General features: G+C 49.5%; 4 protein-coding genes across 4 annotated transcripts; 3 read left to right on the forward strand and 1 right to left on the reverse strand.

Moving 5' to 3' along the window:
* Positions 1-1,460: 1,460 nt before the first annotated feature.
* Positions 1,461-6,088, forward strand: LCP9604111_3445 (putative ABC transporter; the record flags this gene model as incomplete). The annotated part of the gene is made up of 4 exons (XM_039071034.1): positions 1,461-1,851; positions 1,905-2,462; positions 2,519-5,988; positions 6,059-6,088. 4 exons carry the CDS (start codon positions 1,461-1,463, stop codon positions 6,086-6,088), a joined length of 4,449 nt encoding a protein of 1,482 aa, XP_038930712.1.
* Positions 6,089-7,079: 991 nt separating this feature from the next.
* On the forward strand, positions 7,080-9,194 carry LCP9604111_3446 (putative MFS allantoate transporter; the record flags this gene model as incomplete). Its single annotated transcript, XM_039071035.1, has 10 exons — positions 7,080-7,358; positions 7,444-7,591; positions 7,643-7,673; positions 7,725-7,991; positions 8,044-8,261; positions 8,315-8,403; positions 8,455-8,695; positions 8,762-8,855; positions 8,920-9,117; positions 9,176-9,194. The coding sequence occupies 10 exons, from the start codon at positions 7,080-7,082 to the stop codon at positions 9,192-9,194; spliced, it is 1,584 nt and encodes a 527-aa protein (XP_038930713.1).
* A 1,268-nt stretch (positions 9,195-10,462) lies between these two features.
* LCP9604111_3447 (GRAM and VASt domain-containing protein) lies at positions 10,463-14,323 on the reverse strand (the record flags this gene model as incomplete). Its single annotated transcript, XM_039071036.1, has 2 exons — positions 10,463-13,844; positions 13,917-14,323. 2 exons carry the CDS (start codon positions 14,321-14,323, stop codon positions 10,463-10,465), a joined length of 3,789 nt encoding a protein of 1,262 aa, XP_038930714.1.
* A 706-nt stretch (positions 14,324-15,029) lies between these two features.
* On the forward strand, positions 15,030-16,850 carry LCP9604111_3448 (uncharacterized protein; the record flags this gene model as incomplete). Its single annotated transcript, XM_039071037.1, has 3 exons — positions 15,030-15,053; positions 15,100-15,225; positions 15,285-16,850. The coding sequence occupies 3 exons, from the start codon at positions 15,030-15,032 to the stop codon at positions 16,848-16,850; spliced, it is 1,716 nt and encodes a 571-aa protein (XP_038930715.1).
* Between the last annotated feature and the right edge of the window lie 124 nt (positions 16,851-16,974).

A 16,974-nucleotide genomic window follows, 5' to 3' on the forward strand; every position in this document is an offset into this window, starting at 1 on the left:
TACCATGATCTACGCTTGAGCAAGTATGAGAAGGTGTGCTCTGTTGTACTCTGTACAGGGTACGACATAGGTTCAAAACAAATAAAGTTTTAGTCACTAGCGCTAGTCTCCACGGATCCATGGATCACGGGAGAAATAGATTGATAATTAGTAATCAGTATCCACCTATCACGTGATTGCTTTCGGCCTTTCTTTTAGTTTTAGGCTATGCGCTTAGTGAACAGGACTTCAAGCGGCAACAAATTAGGAAAATCTCGAACCGTTGGAAATCCAGTTTATGAGATGTCTGCGGGTAATTTTGCGGAAACATCAAGAACATTGATTGGTCGCGAAACTCCGAATATGCAAGGCGGCGCATCTCCTGCACGTGGATGCTACCCAATAAAGACATGGATTGTGTTTCGCCTATAAATGAGCAAAGTGGGTTATCTAAGGTTAAACGTGTCAGATTCTTGAAATGTTGGCCTTCTATGGAGTAGACAGGAGAAACTAACGGTCACCCGGAGATATCCCGGAGCTAACTAGATGGGTGCTGGCGCGACGCGTAGGAATAAATTTGCGACTGTCTTCTTGTTTTGCAAAGAGGCAAGATAACTAACTAGCAGCTACGGAGTATTCGAGGCTTTAGTTATTAAGTCCAAGTAAATGGAAGTCTACACTTTGATGGTCCTGCCAAGCATAAGCATGTATACGGAGTACAATATAGGGAGATATGCGAGTTTGTATCCGCTATGAACGGATCATACGCAACACGATATGGAACATAGATGTACTATGCAGGGTCTATCCATGTTCAATGATATGTACTCCGTACTTTGTACGTTGTCTTTGCCTATACCCCGTAAAGTGGAGGGCACTAATTGGTACTTCTCCACAACAGTAGGTCGATAAACGATCCGTGCTCTTCGCTGTTTGCTCTAGAACGAGATTTCCTGCACGATATGATTGAATTTGTAATCATCTGCAGAGTGATCACGACTCATCACGAGTCATATCGACTGGGATTGCACGCTTTTCCCCGTTTAGGAGCCCGTCTGCTTGGCATCTTCAAATCTGGTCACTCCACCGCGGAATATGCCGTCCGTGGAGGCTTGCCCCCACATTTGTTTGGGCTTTGGGGGGCTTTGCTTGGACGCAAATTTCATCCGACGCCTAAATCTCCAACACCGCTAGTTTCCTTAACCCCGAAAAAAAAATCAGCTCTAGCGCGTGGTGGAGCCTACGGAGACGTCGAGATACTACCCAACTTGAGCCAAGAATCATTCGGGGTTAGCTTGTTCGCTGTCTTCTAGCTTCCTTTTTTTTCTATTAATGCTTTGTTTCAGGGGCTTTCCCAAACCTGAATAGTCTTTTACTTTTCTTCTCTGGAAAGTACTTTAATATTCCACCCACAGGGGAGTACCCGTGGACGTGCTTGCCGTAGAGTTTATACGGGTTATCCTTCCCTTTTGAGATTTTCAATGAGAACCACTGAATCGGACCACAAGCTGGCCATGGCGGAAACCAGCAGCAAATCAGACGTGGATACCCTGGATTCAAACAGCTATGGACGCCAGCTGGAAGAAATTCGCATCGCCAACACCCCGGCCGATATCCCGATCCAGACGGGTGTCGATGTTATGACCGCCGAGAAGGACTTTTCTGATTTGAGCAGACAATTCTCCAGCATATCGCACCGAGCCCACAGATTATCTAGACAAGAATCCCGAGCATCCAAGACGGGAGTCACCACTGAAGATATCGAGAAAGATGAGGGTTCAACTACGTCGGATGATTCATGGGACCTGGAGACCACTCTCCGTGGCGATCGTGTCGCTTCCGAGGAGGCTGGCATCAAAGACAAGCATATCGGTCCGAAGACACTCAACATAGGGAGGATAAACAAGTACTGACTGTCTTCCTAGGTGTAATCTGGAATAACCTGTCAGTTCGTGGAATGGGCGGCGTCAAGACATACATCAAAACATTCCCAGATGCAATCATCGATTTTCTCAATGTACCCGGAACACTAATTGACCTCTTCGGTTGGAGAAAGAAAGGCCAGGAGTACAACATATTGGAAGGTTTCCGGGGTCTCACACGGCCTGGTGAGATGGTCTTGGTCCTTGGGCGTCCCGGATCAGGCTGTACGACTTTCCTCAAAGTGATCGCGAACCAGCGGTTTGGATACACCGGGGTAGATGGGGAGGTGCTCTATGGTCCTTTCGACGCGGATTCGTTCTCCAAAAGATTCCGCGGAGAAGCCGTATACAATCAAGAGGATGATGTTCATCAACCCACCTTGACTGTGAAACAAACCCTTGGATTCGCCCTCGACACGAAGACCCCTGGAAAGCGCCCATTTGGTGTGTCGAAAGCTGAGTTCAAAGAGAAAGTGACCAATCTGCTTCTGAAAATGTTCAATATTGAGCACACTGCCAACACCGTGATTGGCAACCAGTTTATCCGTGGTGTATCTGGAGGTAAGCAATCCATTTTAGGTGTGCAGTCTCATCGCAATTGACGCTAATTAGAATAGGTGAGCGGCGTCGCGTGTCGATTGCAGAAATGATGATCACCTCTGCGACTGTATTGGCTTGGGATAACAGCACCCGTGGTCTGGATGCCTCGACTGCCCTCGATTTCGCCAAGTCCCTACGAATTTTGACCAACATATACAAAGCAACAACCTTCGTGTCACTCTACCAAGCGTCCGAGAACATCTATAAACAGTTTGACAAGGTCCTGGTGATTGACAATGGCCGTCAAGTATTCTTCGGTCCTGCATCCGAAGCACGATCATATTTCGAAGGCCTCGGCTTCCGCGAAAAGCCTCGTCAAACCACGCCCGACTACTTGACAGGATGCACCGATCCTTTCGAGAGGGAGTTCAAAGATGGAAGAAGTGCCGACGATGTGCCATCTACACCACAAGCGCTGGTCGAAGCCTTTGACAAATCCGTCTTCAGTGAAAGACTAGACCAAGAAATGGAATCCTACCGCGCCCAGATTCAGAAGGAAAAGAAAATCTACGATGATTTCGAGATTGCTAATAAAGAGGCAAAGCGCAAGTTTACCTCTGAATCATCTGTATACTCGATTCCTTTCCACCTACAAACCTGGGCTTTGATGCAACGGCAGTTCCTCCTTAAATGGCAAGACAAGTTTGCATTGACCGTCTCCTGGGTTACCTCTGTTGGCATTGCCATCATATTGGGTACTGTATGGCTCAATCAACCCAAGACCAGTGCCGGTGCTTTTACTCGAGGAGGTCTTCTATTCATCAGTCTGCTGTTCAATGGCTTCCAGGCGTTCTCGGAACTTGCAGCCACAATGATGGGCCGCTCAATTGTCAACAAGCACCGTTCATTCACATTCTACCGACCAAGCGCACTTTTTATTGCACAGATTATCGTTGACACTGCATTTGCCATCGCGAGGATCCTCGTATTCAGTATCATCGTTTACTTCATGTGCGGACTGGTTCTTGATGCTGGGGCGTTCTTTATATTTGTTTTGATTATCCTTGAGGGCTATGTGACTATGACAGTCTTCTTCCGAACCGTGGGATGTCTATGTCCTGACTTCGATTATGCCATCAAGTTTGCATCCGTCATTATTACATTCTTCGTTTTGACGTCCGGATATCTTATTCAGTGGTCTGGCGCTCAGGTGTGGCTGCGATGGATTTACTTCATCAACCCCTTTGGTCTCGGATTCGCTGCATTGATGGTCAACGAATTTAGGCACCTTACTCTGACATGTACCAAAGACTCACTCGTGCCAGCTGGAGCTGGTTATACCGACATTGCACACCAGGCCTGTACTCTAGTGGGAGGCGACCCTGGGTCAGCAATCATCTCGGGCTCCAACTACATCGCGCAAAGCTTCAGTTATCTGAATGGTGATCTTTGGCGAAACTTTGGCATCATGATTGCTCTGATTGTTGGTTTCCTCATTTCAAACTTATATTTTGGAGAAACACTGCAATTCGGTGCAGGCGGCAAGACCATCACTTTCTACCAGAAAGAGAACGCCGAGCGCAAAGAGCTAAATGAGGCTTTGATGCAGAGGAAAGCAAGCAGACAAGCAAAGACTCTTCAGTCTGATGCAGGATCAAACCTCAATATTACCTCCAAGTCCGTGTTCACCTGGGAAGACCTCTCTTACGAAGTTCCTGTGCCCTCAGGTACCCGACGTCTTCTGAACTCTGTCTACGGCTATGTCCAGCCTGGAAAGTTGACGGCACTCATGGGAGCATCCGGTGCAGGAAAGACAACGCTGTTGGATGTTTTGGCTGCAAGAAAGAACATCGGTGTGGTAACTGGTGATATTTTCGTCGATGGCAAACCTCCAGGCACCTCGTTCCAAAGAGGTACATCTTACGCAGAGCAACTTGACATTCACGAAGACATGCAGACGGTACGAGAAGCACTACGTTTCTCGGCGGATCTGCGCCAGCCATTCGAGACCCCCCAATCGGAAAAGTACGCTTACGTAGAAGAAATCCTCACTCTCTTGGAGCTAGAGAACCTGGCAGATGCAATCATCGGAACACCTGAAACTGGTCTCTCAGTCGAAGAAAGAAAGCGAGTCACAATTGGCGTCGAACTGGCAGCGAAGCCTGAACTGCTTTTATTTTTGGACGAGCCTACCTCTGGTCTGGATGGCCAATCTGCCTGGAACATTGTTCGTTTCCTTCGGAAGCTAGCAGCAGCAGGACAGGCTATTCTCTGCACCATCCACCAGCCCAATTCCGCCCTATTCGAAAGCTTTGATCGTCTGCTCCTACTCCAAAGAGGAGGTGAATGCATCTACCACGGTGATATCGGCCATGACTCCCAGATTCTGCTGGATTACTTCCGTCGCAATGGTGCCGATTGCCCCACGGATGCTAACCCGGCCGAGTGGATGCTTGATGCCATCGGCGCTGGCCAAACACGTCGGATCGGAGACCGTGACTGGGGCGACATTTGGCGCACTTCTCCTGAACTGGATCAAGTCAAAGAGGAAATCATTCAGATCAAGCAAGAGCGTGCGCAGGCCGTGCGGGATAATCAGGACGAGAAGAAGGTCGATAGAGAATACGCTTCACCTCTCTGGCACCAGATCAAAGTCGTCGGTCGGCGAACACATCTATCATTCTGGCGCTCGAAGAACTATGGCTTCACCAGGCTTTACACCCATGTTGTGATTTCTATCATCACGGGTCTTGTATTCTTGAATCTCGATGACTCTCGTTCCTCGCTGCAATACCGCATTTTCGTTATATTCAACGTTACGGTGCTACCAGCAATTATTCTCCAAATGGTTCAACCCCGGTACGATATGGCGCGTCTGATCTTCTACCGCGAGTCAGCATCAAAAACCTACAGCCAATTTGCCTTTTCACTGTCAATGGTGGTCGCCGAAATCCCATACAGCGTCTTGTGCGCCGTCTGCTTTTTCCTCCCCTTGTACTACATCCCAGGGTTCCAGACCGAGTCCAGCCGGTCCGGCTACCAGTTCTTCATAATCCTCATCACCGAGATGTTCTCTGTGACTTTGGGTCAGATGATCTCAGCCCTGACCCCCAACAGCTTCATTGCGTCTCAGATCAACCCACCGGTAGTGATTATCTTCTCTCTATTCTGTGGTGTTGCAATCCCCAAGCCGCAGATGCCAGGCTTCTGGCGTGCATGGCTGTACGATCTAGATCCATTCACTCGTCTGATCGGCGGAATGGTCGTGACAGAGCTACAGGGACGGGATGTAGTTTGCACAGAGTCGGAGCTGAATCTGTTCAATGCCCCTGACAACCTCACTTGTGGCGAGTACATGAAGCCATTCTTCGACCGCGGTGGCAACGGATACATCGTCGACGACGCGGCGCAGGCTTGCAAGTACTGTGCGTACAAGGTTGGAGAGCAGTTCTATGCGGCTTTTAATATGTCCTTTGACAACCGATGGCGGGATCTGGGCATCTTCGCGGCGTTTATTGGGTCCAACCTGATCATCTTGTTCGTGGCGGTAAGTGGATATATTCTATATCTTGGTTCTACATTTGTAATTGTGATACTGATTTTTTTTTCTGATACAGTCTCGCTTCTTGAACTTCAACCGGCGATAGACACTGCAGCCACATATGGCCATGGTAATCCCCGTCAAAAAGTTGACTAACCGTCTAGTATCTTTGCGTAGAAGATCATTCCCATCAAAAGTGCGATTTGTGGCTCATAATTTAATTCAAATCTTTCTTCTTTTTACTATCGATAACTTCTTAGTCGGATTCCGTGGGAAGAAATCTAATTTGAGACACCGGAATCGGAATCTTCGTATAAAGAAGGAAATTCTCAACTCTTAATCATATGTCATACGGTCTCATACCCAGCTAACTAGCAAGGGGCATTGCTATTTGCTTACAAATTCATCTCGATATGGATAAGTGAAGCATCTTCATTGCGGCGGTGAACCATGATACTCCTTGCAGCTTCAGCCGTTGAGACTCGCTTTCACAACTGTCATCTTCGGCTGTCATGGAAGCTCGGACGCCATCCATAGGAGCTTGCATTATCGCTCAGCGATGAGTCGGTGTAAACAACTTCAGAAATGATCAGTCCAGCGGCATCATCTCCGAGTCCTCGGACTTTCGCCGACCACATTAGCAGCCTTTGTGCCAGGCAAGCTTTGGCCTTCAGCCAGACTTGTTAAGATGGACTGAACAGTGCTTTCGATTTGACTCTGCTCTACTCGTCAGCCAAGACCCACCTTCCCCACGTTTGGGACAGATCAGCTCGCGACACGACGGCGTGGGGGCCCCGTACTGGGTCTTCCCCGCAGATGATCCTTGAGAGCTATGCCGCTTGGGGCAAGGTAGGGTCTGGAATTCGCGGGGAAGTACGAAATGGCTGCTTTTCGAAGACGTCCCAGCTTTGACTTGAATCAAGGGGCGAGACTCGGGGTCATTCCGAGGTTATTGTTATCGCTTTATACATTTCGTGTCGTCCCAACCCCCGGCTGGTCCTGCATTTTATATATATTTCCATCTAGCCCAGGCTCATTGATTTCTGCTCTCTATTTTATATTATACGCACTTTCTATCATACGAACGTAACACCATTATGGCGAACCATGATCCCCCTGTTCCATCCCAAGATGTTGACTCGAAGGCCAATATCGCCGAAGTTCCCACTATCACGCACGAAGAAAGCAACCAAGATCACTCCAATTTTAAGGCTGCCAAGAATGCTGACGGCGACACGGCTATGGCGCTGTTCGATGACCCGGACGAGCTCCACGAAGAAGTCGATCCTGTGGAGGCGAGGAAGCTATTGTGGAAGATTGACTTTATGATCCTGCCCTACTTGGCTGTTTGCTATGCGTTCTTCTACATTGATAAGGTCAGTCTCTTTGATTCAAGACCATTTACCTATTTTCTCCCTTTTGGCCGAAAAACTGTGCTAATAGCACGCGTTTTGGAAATAGACAACGTTGAGCTATGCTGCTATTTTTGGAATTCGGGAAGATCTCGATCTACATGGAACTCGGTATAGCTGGCTGAGCAGTATCTTCTATTTTGGTTTCCTGGCATGGGCATTCCCGACCAATTTTCTGATGCAGCGTCTTCCAATCGGTATGATTCTCCCTGGCAATTTGACTGGATAGCCATCTGATACGTGTTTAGGGAAATATCTGGGTGCCAATATTTTCATGTGGTTCGTTAAACTGATCTCGAATACAACTAGACACTAACATTCCTCTTCAAGGGGTGTCTTCCTCATGCTTCAAGCTGCATGTAACAGCTTCGAGACCCTCGCTGTTCTCCGAGCCCTTGGCGGTGCCGCCGAGGCCTGCTCCGACCCGGCTTTCATGTTGATCACGAGCATGTGGTATACCCGTCGTGAACAGCCAGTGCGTCTTGGACTGTGGTACACAGCGAACGGCCTCGGTATTGCATTGGGTGGGCTACTAGGCTATGGAATTGGTCATCTTAAAGGTGCACTGCCGTCTTGGAAATACGAGTTTCTCGTAATGTATGCTAATTCTCTCGCTCATTCAAACTGTCCTTTTGCTGACCTTGCTTAGTGGTGCACTATGTTCTACCTGGGGTATTGTCATGTTCATCTTCCTCCCAGATTCACCCGTTACAGCAAAAGGTCTTACCAAGAGAGAACGCCGCATGGCTGTTGAGCGTTTACGAGAAAATCAGACTGGTGTCGAAAATAAACATCTCAAGCCGTATCAGGTTTTGGAGGCTTTCCTGGACTACAAACTCTATATGTTCTTCATTCTTGGCGTGGTTTGTATGTGACTTGTGCCATGTCCAGATACGTTGCATCGACTAACATCAACATAGGCAATGTTCCTAACGGTGGTATATCGAACTTCGGCACCATAATTATTAAAGGGCTTGGGTTCTCAACATTGGTGACCACCCTTATGCAGGTAGGGTTTATTTGATAACAAAATAGTCTTCAGCTAACCTGGTTCAAACAGATTCCATACGGTTTTATCATTGCTATCTCGATTTTGACATGCGTCTACCTCAACGATCGCTTTCAGAATCGACGATGCGTTTTCGTCCTCATCTTCCTGATTCCTAACCTTGCCGGCTCCTTTGGTCTTCGCTTTGTTCCTGTCGAACACAGTGTGGGCCGCTTGATTTGCTATTACCTGACAGGGCCGTACAATGCTGCGTTTGTACTTGTTTTGAGTATGCAGATGGCCAACACGGCTGGTAAGTGACATCTGTTTTCGGAGTTCGATTGAAACATCACAAAATCTAATAATATTATGAATTTAGGCCATACTAAGAAAGTCGTCACCAACGCTGTTCTGTTCCTAGGATACTGCACTGGAAACATTGCCGGGCCATTCTTCTACAAAACGGATCAATCGTGTGTTCTTCCCTCGAGGATAGTTCTATTATTCCTAGAACCACGGAGCTAACTCGAACTACAGACCTACCTACACGCTCGGCATTTGGTCCATGATTGTCTCGCACTTGATCGAGGCCGTTTTGATCAGTATCCTTGGTCTCCTGCTGCGCTGGGAAAATCAAAAGCGCGATCGCATCCAGTCCCAAATGGAGGGTGGTCTTGCGGGGAGAGATCTGGATGCGACTGCATTTCTGGATTTGACGGACCGAGAAAACCTGAAGTATGTCTCTTGATGCGATTCCAACTCTTGTAAGAACAATACTAACGATTTCCAACAGCTTCCGATACATCTATTAAGTATTTTAGATTCCTTCGGTGATCATGTATCCAAGACTGCGCTGTTTCTCCAACTGTCCTCTATCGTAATATATTCCCGAGATATATCAGTCAGTATCATGCACGTAGATCTGAGCCCATCAAGTACTATTTCTCTGCCTAAACTCCATCAATTGCTAGGCTTCTTCGGTCTCTAGAGGAATGGGTGCTCTATCAGTTCATGTGCCGTCTTCCTCTCTTCTGGGAGCCAGGCCAATTCGTTTTGGGGTAGAAGAGCTTCCCGAGGAGGCATCGGGAAGAGTTGTCCGCGGAATGGAGTCAACGAACGCGTCGTGATGTGTCTGATCGATTTCATCTCGGGAGTTGCTCAAAGAGTCGCGTGTAAATCAATTGGAAACTAATATCTCAGGTGCAAGAATGAAATAGTGAGAAGTGAAGGGGAAACATTGGAAGGGGAAAGGGGTGACATAGTCAACAGGGAAGTATGAAAAAAACCAAGTGCTCAAGAAAATGGATTGAAACGAAGATTTCTTGGCGAGATACCTTGATTGATATTTATAAACCAGGCTATTGCAGTCATTCGGGATATTCCTCTCTTGTTAAGTGATATGGACATATGGTCGAGCTTATCTCAAGCTTAAGCAAGTAATTTACTTTCTAGTAGTACGAACGCACACAAGGCTGTCAGGCATAGCCTAAATTGAATATGTAAATAACATAGCGATAGCTCAAGGTATTCACAGAGAAGCCCAATGGGCAAAGAAAAGAGAGCACACGGTAGCACTCCAAAAGATATCCAAACAGCAAAAACACGCTGCATGGGAAACTTTTAGGGATACAGTGCCACCTATGAAACACAAAAAAAAAAAGAAGTAGCTAGTACGCTCAGATGAAAAATAAGCAATAAGAACAAGAAAATAGAAGCCGGTAGCTCGTGGACCGGTAAAGACAAGATAGTTGGCGCTCATGTACATGCAAGGAAAACCTGCCCCTGTATCGAAGGATATGGGGAGGGAGAGTCGGATAATGACGGTGGACTGTTCAAAATGAATGTGAGGAGGGTGAATATCAGCATGGACAAGCTCTGCTTGTTACCACGACTCCAGGATAACACCCCGATAAATGTATGAGAATAAAACAAGTTGTAAAGACAAGGAAATAGATTTTGTGTGGTGTTGGAAAAGGAAAATTGTGGGACTTTTCTGGCAAGAGACAAGTTTATAAAGGAGAGAGGATAGGGGGGAGCCTGGTTGGGCTTATGTGCAAGGAGGAACAACCATCGATGTCCATCACAATTCGGACTTCACTGGTTCATCGGCTTCCCATTGGGCTTTGCGTTTGTCCACCATCTTCTCAAGGACGTCGAGATGTTGGCGGGTAGTGCGAATGGCATGGTCCATCTCACGGTCAGTGATCTTCTCTTCGCGAAGCCGTGCAGCGAGCTCGCGCTCATCGAGTATACTAGCTCCAGATGACCTACGACTTGGGTGTGGCTCGGGCGACCGGTAGACGTTTGGAAATACCATTCCGTCCATGCCAACCCGGTCTTCCAGCCAATTCCAGAGCTCAGTCTCTTCGCGTCGCCACATCTCCTCGTATGCGGCCAGTCTCTGAGGCAAGCTGTGACCGGGAAAGCCGACATCAGACGAAAGCATGGACGACGACGGCGAGGATCGGAAGAACGCCATGTAGAACAAGATTGCGATAACTAGAAGAGCGACGTTGCTAGTCCATAGCGGACTGAGAAGGCTGGTAAAGGGCTCTAGGAGTGGGCGGACTGGTTCGAATAGTCCCCATGATTCCCCATTTCCGGTGTTGGAATCCACAGTAACCTTCAACGAAGCAGCTGCGGTCGACTCCCGCCCTGCGGCATCGCCCTTCTTGCGCTTTCCTTTGCCTCGTCCAGCGCCACGCCCACGGGGAACAACACCAACCTGCAAGGCTTTGACCAGCTCATTACCAAAGGTCGTTTGCCCATCAATTGCACCTTTCTCAATAGGACCCTTAAGCCAACTCTTGCCTGACCACTCAATAGTACAAGTCATGAGGAAGCGAGTTTGGTTGCCAGGAGCCCATGTGAAGAGGTACTTGGTCATGGTAGCAAATACGTTCCCACTAGGCACATCGGGTGTTTGGGTGCTCAGGGTGACAAGAACGGCCTTTTCAAGGTCCAATAAGTCTATGGTCTCGGTGCTGATACATTTGGTCTGCCTCGGACCGATAGAGCCATTGAGAGGTTTGATGTATGAGTACTTCCTGGTTGGGCTTTCCATCGTCAAACCCTTCGGTGTTCCCTCGAACTGTAGCTCTCCACATTTCTGATTGTCGGCAAGGAACTTGGTCATAAATTCGCCCGACGCTGGGCCAAAAACCAAAGAGAAGACTTTGCCGAGCGGCGCAGGAATTATTTCATCTTTGATGACTTTTTCGTACTGTCCGTTGGCTTCGACGTACTCGGTAGGCGCATGTGTAGTCGGACCTGGGAAATCAGGAGTCGCGTCCTTGGAAGTTCCCTTGTCTCCGTTCTTTTTATCGCCATTGCCATTTGTGCCGGCCACTGGCACGGCAGCATGTGTGGATAGATTCGAAGCCTTACGACTTAATCCTTTTTGCAATGGCAATGATGTTGCACTGTTGTTGGCGCTGTCGCCACCCTCGTAGAAGCTCTCGGCATTCTCTCCTTCCTCGTCCTCGTCGTATATTTCATCTTCATCGGTGGCCTCGCTCTCGGACTCGCTCTCGTCCTCCCCGACCTTCTCTGTCTTATCACCGGTGCCATGGGTTACGCGGGTTCCGTTCACAGAGCTCTTAATGGTGGGATGGTTGATCTTCCAAATATTAACCATTAGGTCATAGGTGGACTCGCGACTGAGCAAACTGCGGAACGTGTGACGCGCATGAAGTGTCTGAATGGCAATAGCATTGGGGAACACCATGGCCGTGTTTTCCTTTTCGATAGCAACAACCTCATCGAAGCTGATCACTAGAGTCGTGACCCATCCCAGGATGTTACTAGAGAAACAGATGTGCCCTTCTGAAATATAAATGCGGCCGGCAAGAATGATCTCACGTTGCAACGCACAGCTGTAATCTTCGATAAGATAATCGTCTTCAGGTACGCTCCGGAATAATTGGTGAAAGTCCCGATTGCGCTTCTTACTCGCAACAGCGAAGCCAGTCAACCGAGGCACACTGGAGTTGATGCCAGGAACACCAAGGGCAGCGGGGTTGGCGCCAATCGCTCCAATCGTCGAGGCTGTGGCCCCAGATGAGCCCCGATGACGCCGGGCAAGCCTACTGCGCACACTGCCTGAGCGCCCAAGGCCCCCGCTTAGGTCACCGTCAATAATACTACCACTGGGAGGAGTTTGATCACCCAGAATTAAGCTATCTTTCGGAAGTGAGGTGTTAGACTCAATCTCCAGGGCGTCTTCCGCAGGGCCCGTCAATGAAAGCTCCGAGGGTCTTTCGTATGCTACTTGAACAGCGCGCGCTGCGCGTTTGTCTTCAAGTTTAGCCGCTTCCTCATCTCGCCGGGAAACAGCTGTGTTTTTGCGGTTGTCAGCGGGGTTCACTGGCTTTGTAATCACCACGCCGTCGGCAGTCGTGATTGACTCACCGGGTCGTGCGTCAATGTCCAGATGGCTGAAGTTCAGATCTCCTGCCCCAAGAGTCTCTACAGCAGATGGTCTCCCTTCAGTCTTGCCGTTATCCGATGTCCTTTCGCCCTCCTCCGAGGTGGATTCATTGAGTGATTTATCAGCATCAGCAGGAACAGGTTGAAATGTTGGACGATTTCTCTGTTGTGCGTTGATGCTGTTGCTTAAGGAAGTGGCGGCGTTTTGCGCAACTGAAAACACGGAGGAGAAGAAGCCACTTTGCTGGTTTGAAGTTGCATTCTTCGCCCCCGGGGTTTTTTCTTCAAGAGGTGTCAGTGCAGACACTGAATTGGACAATTTGCTTGGGCCATGAGCTGCAGAAGCGGACCGCACCCGGCGGTGAGAGATCATGTTTCCAGAGGGGCTCACGATAGTAACACCGGGAGAATTTTCTTGTAGGGGCTCGGGCGAATCGGTAACATTGTTAGATAGGATTTGTGCACTGAGAGGGCGATGCTCAGTTGGTGTTGGAGGGGTTACAGTCGTCTCTGGTGCAGGAATAGCGGTATGAGGTGGGGTGTTCGGCATGGGGCTCGCTTCAAGCGCACGAGGCTTCTCCTCCGTTAGATCAGTACGAATTGGCGCAGGCAAAGGCGGAACGTCGTCAGGGGCTGCCTGTGCTCGTTTTGATGAAAGACTGCCCCGCCTGCTGCCTCCGAACAGACTTCGGCTTTTGTTGCTCCCAGACTTAATTGATGAAGCCTCAGCGTCGTCACTGGCACCCTTTTTGTCTGAATTGGACGCGCCTCTCAGGCGTCGCCCAGGGGATGGACTGCGTTTCTTGCCATTTGAGTCCGTAGGGACATCCAATGCCATACCCGATGTTGCGCGTCGGGAGATTCTATCACCCGGGTTTGATTCTGACCCGGTGGCACTAGAGCCGCTAACAGCTGACTCGGCATCACCATGCCATCCTTCCGTATTTGCGGTATCCACCGATTTGGTCTTGATCATTGGGGAGGACGACGTGTAGAATCCGGTATGGGAGTCATGTGAGGTGAGCGGCGGGGGCCTAAACGAAGCCAAAAAGATCAGCTGGTTAGGAGTAGTTCAAGACAATGAGAAGGCCAGTTGTTCAACTTACCCGTCCGGCTCGGAATCATCTGTCAATAGATTATTGCCCTCATTCTCCGGCACCCAGCTGTCTGTGCTCGACGACGGGGCTGCGGAGGTCCCATCGCGAGATTCATTGGACCGGCTTTCATGCAGGTCTTGTTCCAAAACAACAGTCGGCACCGGCGGCTCGTCGGCTTGTTTCTGCTGCTTTTTTTTATGCTCTTTCCGCCTCCGACGCGCATCGAGTAGCTTTGAGAATCCACTAGGACCAGCCTTAGGATCTGCTGCTTCTCCACCCTGGGTTTTCGGTCTCTCGAGGGTCGACTCCTGGGATGACCGACCGTTGCTACCGATTGCACTTGATTCTGCCGATAATGTCCAGGAGCGGCGCGATCTGTTCTCGCCTTTAAAGCTTGAAGACGAAGAGTCGGCCATAATTGGAGGAATGCAGAGGGAATGAGAATCGGGGGGGTTGATGCGGGGAGACCAGGAGATTCAAGGGAAAGTTGTCATGAGGCGTATGTAGTAACACTTTCTGCCTCTCTTCTTTTCATGTGCGAGAACTTCCATATATAAACGGGATCGAAGTAAAGAGAGAGAGAGAAGTGCTGAATCGTCCGCTCATCCCCTGGAGCTCCGCAACTTAGTCACCCGCCAAGTAGATAACTGACTAGCCTTATGAGACTGAAACTTGCTTTTTCTCCTATTCAATTGGTTTTATGTATGTCATTCGTGATGATATGACTCTATTCTCTATTATTCCTGCTATTCTTGGTCTTCCTGGCATTCCCCCTGAGTCGATGGCCGTCGAGTAGCTTGACCGCCGTGTAGCTATCAGCGTCTACTCTCCGCGTCTCCACTGGAATGTGGATGTGACTTGACATTTGGCTGCTTTCAGTCTGAAATGTAGAATATTTATTTTAGGTTGATCTAGAAGTATTGTTTTGTTTTGAATGTCCTCTCGTCCACCTCATGTATCTGTATATGGCGTACATGGTGTTACCTACTCCGTAGTGTCACTGTCAAATCAAACTCCCATTCACTGCGCATAACGTCACTTCTCCAACATTCCCCGGAAAAATCCCATCAGAAGAATGCACCTGGTTTTTATCTCTTGACTCCTAGTGAAATCATATTCACCATGGAAGTAGCTCCTTTGGCCTTGGTAAGACCTCATCCCCTCATTTTCAGCATAATCTGACCGCACTCAGGCCCACACTCATGCCCGGAACGCAGTGCTAGAGACTCGCAAGGCCAACCCAGTCGCTGCCAGCGAGGAGCATGATCTAGCTGCTGGTGAATTCGCAACGGCTGCACAGAGCAGCTCCGACCATGAGGTGAGTCTTGATTGAGTTGAAGATCTACCCCCGCTCGGTTCTGGGCTAACGCGTCATAGGCCCTACGGACCCTACGTTTACTCGAAACTCACCACAAGAAGCTCGCCGAAATCCTCCGATTCCAACATGAACACCCAACCACGATCCCTGCGGAAACAGTACCTGCTACTGGCTCCTCGGCATTAGCGATCCAACCGACCGCCGAGACTGGCGGCACAAAGAGTGCAAGCGCGAACCAGGATGCACACCTACCACCAAGATTGGTAGGCAACACTCGTCTGCCAAGTCGGGATACACCATCTATTGCTAGTAACCTAGCATCCGCCCGGGGAATCCCATCACAGCCCCGGCGTGGATCGCCGGTATCGCCAACACTTACATCGCAACATGCCGCGGCAAAGATGACCGAAACACCACCGAGGGCTAGAGCCGGCGATACAAGGCTACGTGACAGACCAGCCAAGAATCGGCACAGTCGTTTTTCTACACCCAGACAACCATGGTCTCCTCCGACACCCAGTCCCACTGAGGTGGATTCCCAGCAAACCGTACCTAGTGCAGCTGAAGCTGAAGGATCGAAAGATAAGCCTGCAATTGCCGATGAAGCATTCAACCACTTCTACTCAGCCTTCGGGGGACTGGTCTCCAAGGTGTCCGGACCTTTGGCATTCGCGGGTATTCAAATAGGGTCTGATCCAGCTCGCGCTGAACAGAGTCGCAAGGCCTCAGCTGAGGTGAAACTAGACCGTGAGCATGCTGTTCTAGACCGGTCCATGACTGCGGGCGAGCCTGACGTGAACAAGCTCTTCTCTCGAGCCGCATTGCGGTCGATTCGGGACGGCTCTGGGGCAGGTCCCGGCAACCCAGCAGAGTCATTCTATGTAGTCCCAACCACGGGTGGAACTATTTCCTACGCAGGAATCCTCACCCGAGCTGAAAAGCAGGCACGCAGGAACAGTCTTGAGGATGGCGATGACGACTTTGTGGATGCGCGAGAGACCCCCTCGTCTCCTGAAATGCGTCATAGTGCCAGTGGTTCACGCACATGGGCGGGACGCCGCGGCGCACCCGATAAGCTTACCACTCCGCAGACACACAAGACAATGGAGGAGATGCAGGTGGAGAATGAGACGTTGAGAGGTTTGACCGATTCGCTTGCGACACGGTTGCATATGTGGGAGGTGAGCGCACAATCTTCGTCAATGGCGCTGCAGCAATCAATCCGAATGATGCACCGCCAGAGCGCCGGGACGCCTGATTATTTGCAGCCTTCTACGGCCACTGCATCTCCTGTTGCTATGCTGACTGCGCCGCCGGGTGCGGCTGATACTGACGCGCGGATCAAAGAACTCGAGGAGCAGATCCGACGTAGTGAGAATAAACTTGAAAGTGTTGCTCACGAAAACGACAAACTCAAGAATGTTCTTGGGCGATACCGAGACCGCTGGGAGAAATTGAAAGAGGGTGCTAAAACTCGGAGAGCAGAGGGTCGCTCCGGTGACACTCAAAGCAATCCACCTGCGAGTGGTGCCAGCAAGCCATCGGAACCTTTGGTCTCCCCAGATCCTGGTCGAGGTCCCTCCACTGGTCAAGCAGGGTCTCGTGCTGCAGGTGACCCAGCATAGTCTCTCAACATCAATTATCGGTGGTTAGAAACGGCGCTTGGTCCTTTATGCTATGCCTTTATGAGATATCCCCATTACACCATTTATGAAGCTTCGAATCCAATTGATTATCACGTATCTCAAT

Source organism: Penicillium roqueforti (genome assembly GCF_015533775.1).
Source record: "Penicillium roqueforti strain LCP96 04111 chromosome Unknown scaffold_05, whole genome shotgun sequence".
In the NCBI taxonomy this organism is placed as follows: Eukaryota; Fungi; Ascomycota; class Eurotiomycetes; order Eurotiales; family Aspergillaceae; genus Penicillium; species Penicillium roqueforti.